We start from the raw sequence: 5,513 nt of genomic DNA on the forward strand, positions 1-5,513 counted from the left end.
TGGAATTGTGTTGGGCGTATGTGAAGGGTCGGGGGGATCCTGTCTTTATCTTTACTAGTTGACCCGTTGCGTCAAATGGCGTAGAGACCCGCTAAAGTCATGTTGTCGATGAAAATAGTTTCATTTTGCAAGGACGTATTCCATATTGGTAGTAGAAAGCCCATGTGTTAAATCAAGCTATATTGAAAATATGTTTATCACGCTGAGAAATCTGAGTTTGAAAAAAAAAATCATATTTGTATAACATGCATAGATTAGTTAAGGAAGCACTTTTTTAGTTGAAAATATGGTTATCACGCTGAGAAATCTGAGGGTTGGAAAATAAACATATTCTTATAAGATGTATAGACCAGTTAAGGATGAATTTTTTTAGCAGTGTTTGTACGAACTTTTATTTTCCATCTGCACGAAAAAATCCCTCTCTGTGTCAAACATAGGTATTTGAAGCCCATATGCTACCTTGCCCGGTCTAGGAACAATTTTGTGTGTGGCCCGTCTGGAGTAGAATATGAATTTGTGACTGTGAGTGCATGTGATATATCTTGCAAAGGTAGAGTCGCACAAAGGATTGGACGCTCGAAAGACCTCACGCGTGGGGCGCTGTCTCTCGCACGTCGCGCGGTTCCCGCACTGGCGTCAGCCATAGAGGGACAGGCTACTGCTCATACACGACCACCCGCACCCAGCGCATTGGTTGACTTTCACCACGGTTCGAAAAAAAACCTCAAGCAACGAGACAAATCACACGAGCAAAAGGGCCACAAGTCAGCCAAGCCTGAAAGCAAAGGAGAAGTAACACTTTTTACCACGTGGTCAACCGATCCAACGTCCAACAGCAGAAGTCAAAGCTCATCCGACAGTCACGAATGCGCCAATTCGGGGGAGCTCCGTGGAGGAGGGTCGGCTAGCATCATTATATGTTTAAATATGTAACAGGCATGAACTGTCATGCTTTTAATTTTGTTGTTGTCGCTAACTTGCTCTATCACTAGTAGAACAAGGGTCATCTGTCCCGGTTGGTAAGGGCCTTTTGTCCCGGTTGTTGAACCGGGACTAAAGGGTCGTTACTAATGCCCTAGCCCTTTAGTCCCGGTTCTTACACGAACCAGGACAGATGGGCCTCCACGTGGCCGGTGCGGCGAGCCCAGGCAGGAGGGCCTTTGGTCCCGGTTGGTGGCACTAACCGGGACCAATAGGCATCCATGCGTCAGCATTTCGGGGGCTGGGGTTTTTGTTTTTTTTTTGAAAGGGGGGGGGGGGGTTGGGGGTTTTGGGGGTTAATTTAGGTGTTTCATATATTGTGTTAGCTAGCTAATTAATAGAGAGAAGTGCCCTCTCTTATCTCCGTGCTTGGTCGACGCTACGTACTATATACGTATAGAGAGGACTAGACACGCTAGCTAGTAAGCAAATGAAGGAAACAGAAGATCGTCATGAACATATATATGCATGCAGAGAGAAGTGATATCGACCACCTCTCCTTCTCCGAGAGATTGGTCCAACAACAAGTTCTCGTATATCTATCCGACATTACCGGCTACATATATACAATAATTATCTCTTACAATATAATCTCCTACTTATATATGAACACAGGGTCCACATAGTATTCTCCGTTTTCAGCGATCACGTGGTCAAGGAAGAATGCCGCCAATTCCTCTTGAATCTCTCGCATACGATCTGGTGGTAGGAGTTCATCCCGCATCCGAAAGATCTAATTTGAAGAAGGGGTCAATACATATATATATATATATATATATATATATATATATATATATATATATATATATATATATATATATATATGAATAAATGAAACTCAACACAAATGATGGTAATAAAATAAAATTGTGAATATTATTGCTTACACACTTCATATTGTTCGTCAGAGTAGCCCCGCTCACAGGTCGTGTAGCGGATGGACTCGCAAACGTAGTATCCACAGAAATCATTCCCTTGTTCCTGCCACAACCACTTTACAGGAAATAGAGGTCAATCAAACTGATAACAAGCATGCTAAATGGTATTGATGAAACTAGCGCTTGAATCACTAGGAGATGCGCGGAACATGCTACTATAGTACTTACTTTCGGGTGTCTAAATTGCAGCTTCTTCGGCACTCCCGGAGCTTTTTTGGTGAATTTTCTCCAAACCCTGCCAGACAAAGAAAACAATTACTTGATATCAGGAAATGAACAAAGTTGCTGATATGGTGGATAATGATCGATTTAACTTACTTCTCGAGCATTTGAGTCATGTCCGCATAGTCCTGGGGATCTTTTCGTCTCGAGCCTAAGACGGTTACTAGTCCCTGCTCAAGCTTAATCTCTAGGAGAATATAGTGGAAGCTACGCACGCATGCATAAGTCATCAATTACATTACTATAACCTGGACTAATAAGGAAAACCGAATATGCACAAGACAGTAACACTCACTTGAAGTTGTAAGGAAAGAGTATTATATCTTTGTTTTCATTTATTACCAACGATTGTAGCAAGTTGGCCTCGGTATTTTTGGCATGATATTTAACCTCAGTTGCATCTATGAGATTTGTGTTAATGAATCCAATATCACCGATTTGTCTTTCCTTCAATTCGGCGATCTTCAATCTGCATAATATAGTGAGGATAATTATAAATACATGCAATGAAAGAGCTGACCTATATAGAGAGACTTAATGACAAACGTAGTACTACTTACAGATAGTAGCAAGTGATCGTTGATTTATCGAGGGCCTTTTGATTGAAAAACTGGAAGAACTCCTCAAATGGAACATTCAACATTTCAACTCCAACGAGGTCATGCTCCTCTTTAACTCTCAGCGTCAAAGTATTCCTCTCCCCGGACTCTCTGCAGGTTTCTATGTACCAATCATGTAATCTTCGCATCATCGTTGTTAGAGATCTTTCATCTTTGACGAGAGGCTTCCCGTAATGGTATTTGTGTTCATCCACCTCCAAGAAATCATAATGTACATCGTCGGGCAGGTAATCTCCAAGATTTCTATAACCGGGCACCATCCTCGGATCATTAGCGACGATGTCGCTAGACACCTTGAGCGGGGGGCACGATTGGTTCGCTTGTTCGCCGAGCTGGGCAATTTTTTTCCCAGCTTGTCGTTCTTTTAACCTTTGATCACTGACAGTACTTCCCGACCGCTCCGCTTCGACAAATTTCTTTGCAATAATGCGCTCATAGTTGCCTTTCGGCGGAGACTTTGGTGGTTTTGTCAGGGCAGCCAGAGTGCGCTTCGCTTTCACCAGATCTACCTTCTCCTCCGGAGGTGGATGTTTCTTTGCTTTCACCCCTTCAAAGAAGTTCGTCACTTCGGCTCGCACGATCTTCGTGGTTTCCTCCTCGGCCCTCTCGTATGGTAACTTCTCTGGAGTCTTCAGAGAAGGACCGAATCTGTATTGCCTCCCGCCTCTGTCTGTACTGCTAGACGCCAGCAGAGCAGACGGAGCGGCTGTGGCTGTCTTCTTTCCTTGCTTACGAGGCGGAAGAGAAGGACTACGACGCGCCGGAGCAGCCGGAGCGGCGGCGGGTCTCTTCCGCCCTTGCTGACGAGGCGGAGAAGGAGGAGGCTGGCTGCTCGGGCGCGCCGGCGTAGGCGAAGAAGGAGGCGGAGTGCCGCCACGCGCCGGAGAAGGAGGCTGAGTGCCCTGATCACTCGCCGGAGGAGGAGGTGGAGTGCCACCAGGCGCCGGAGAAGGAGGCTGAGTGCCCTGATCACGCGCCGGAGGAGGAGGCAGAGGAGGAAGCGGAGTGCCCTTACTCGCTGGAGGAGGAGGAGGAGGCGGAGGCGTCCAGTTCGGAAGGTTGATGAGCTCCTTCCGCCATAGGCATGGAGTTTTCAGAGCAAAACCCAGCCGAGTCGCCCCTTCACCGGTAGGGTGGTCAAGCGGGAGGTCCTCAAATCCCTCCGTTATTTCGTCCACCGTCACCCTAGCATATCCTTCTGGAATCGGACGACAGCGAAAAGTTGCGCCGGGTTCAGGAGGTCGAACAGAGCCGACAGCCGCCTTGACTTTGAAGTTCTGCCATTGCGTCATAATGTGGCAATGTTGAGACTCCGTGATAGCATCCACGGGGTAGCTAGCAGGAGCCGTCAAGACATGCTCCGGCTGAAGCAGCTCGATGGAAGCCACGCTGCTTCTCCGCCGAGATGGCGGGGTAGCTTCGGGGGTAGTTTCAGCAGGTCGCTTGCTGCGAGCTACGTCTCGTTCCTCTAGCGCTTGAACCCTTTCGTGCAGCTTCTGAATTTGGGTCTGCTCCACTTTTTTCCTCCTCTCCTGGCATTTGTAACCGCCTTCGTCCGGAAAACCAGCCTTCCACGGAACGGAGCCTGGCGTGCCTCGTGTCCGTCCAGGGTGCTCAGGATTCCCGAGGGCCATTCTGAGCTCGTCGTTCTCTCTGTCTGGAACGAACGTCCCTTGCTGCGCTGCATCGATATAGTGCTGAAGCCTCTTGACTGGTATTCTCATTTGCTCGTCCGTCCAAACGCACTTCCCTGGTACAGGGTCCAAGGTTCCGCCAGACCCTAAGAACCAAGTCCGGCAACGGTCTGGCCAGTTCATTGTCTCTGGTTCGATCCCTTTATCAAGCAGATCATTCTCAGCCTTGGCCCACTTAGGCCAGGCTTTGAGGTAGCCACCTGACCCCGTGCGATGGTGAAGCTTCTTCTTCGCAGCATTTTTCTTGTTTGTCGCTGACAACTTCTTACTCTTTTCCAATGTCTTGTGGGCCACAAATGCAGGCCAGTGATCTCTGATATTCTCATATTTGCCGATGAATTCTGGTGTCTCTTCTTTGTCGACAAACGTTTTCATCTCATTCTTCCACCTCCTGAATAGGTCTGCCATCTTCTTAAGAGCATGAGACTAGATTAATTGCTCTTTAACTGGCTTCTCCGGATCCTCCTCTGGCGGTAGGGTGAAATTTGCCTTCAGCTCAGTCCAAAGATCATCTTTCTGCATATCATTGACATAAGACACCTCAGGGTCTTCCTTCTTAGGCTTATACCATTGGTGGATGCTGATCGGGATCTTGTCCCTAACAAGAACCCCGCACTGAGCAGCAAATGCTTCCTTTGTCCGGATGGGTTCAATCGGTTGGCCGTCGCGCGCGATTGCTGTGATCTCAAACCTTTCATCCGAGCGCAACTTTCTCTTCAGGCCTCGTCTCTTTACCGAGGTTGTGCTCGATCAGGAGGGCTAGAAAAAAGAAGAAAGACGAGAGTTAATTAATATATGTACATACCAAAACAATGAATGCATCAATTAGCAAGTCAGCACAGGCTTAACTAATATATTTACCTCGCCGGACTCTGTTCGGTCACCGGAGCCGTCACCACGGGTTCCTTCTTGCACCAGCATTGGGTCACCAGAGCCATCATAATCATGTCTTTCCTCCTCCACTCTTCGATCACCGTAGCCTGCTTCTTCACCCTGTTCTTCCAGACCATCATTGTCATTAAGATACGACAAGACATCACCTCCGCCTAAGATTATGT

At 47.4% G+C, this 5,513-nt stretch overlaps 1 protein-coding gene across 1 annotated transcript; it reads right to left on the bottom strand.

Moving 5' to 3' along the window:
• Window positions 1-2,312: 2,312 nt before the first annotated feature.
• Window positions 2,313-5,214, bottom strand: LOC141042561 (uncharacterized). Its single transcript, XM_073511315.1, has 2 exons — window positions 2,702-5,214; window positions 2,313-2,610 (listed from the first exon to the last, which is right to left on the bottom strand). The coding sequence occupies exons 1-2, from the start codon at window positions 4,861-4,863 to the stop codon at window positions 2,433-2,435; spliced, it is 2,340 nt and encodes a 779-aa protein (XP_073367416.1). The 5' UTR covers window positions 4,864-5,214; the 3' UTR covers window positions 2,313-2,432.
• Between the last annotated feature and the right edge of the window lie 299 nt (window positions 5,215-5,513).

Source organism: Aegilops tauschii, chromosome 3 (assembly GCF_002575655.3).
Source record: "Aegilops tauschii subsp. strangulata cultivar AL8/78 chromosome 3, Aet v6.0, whole genome shotgun sequence".
NCBI classification, from domain to species: domain Eukaryota; kingdom Viridiplantae; phylum Streptophyta; class Magnoliopsida; order Poales; family Poaceae; genus Aegilops; species Aegilops tauschii.

Coding starts and splice junctions, on each gene's coding strand:
- LOC141042561 (XM_073511315.1), bottom strand. CDS start 4,863: ATGGCAGACCTATTCAGGAGGTGGAAGAATGAGATGAAAACGTTTGTC. Junction 2,611..2,701: donor ACGATCACTTGCTACTATCT/GTAAGTAGTACT, acceptor TATATTATGCAG/ATTGAAGATCGCCGAATTGA.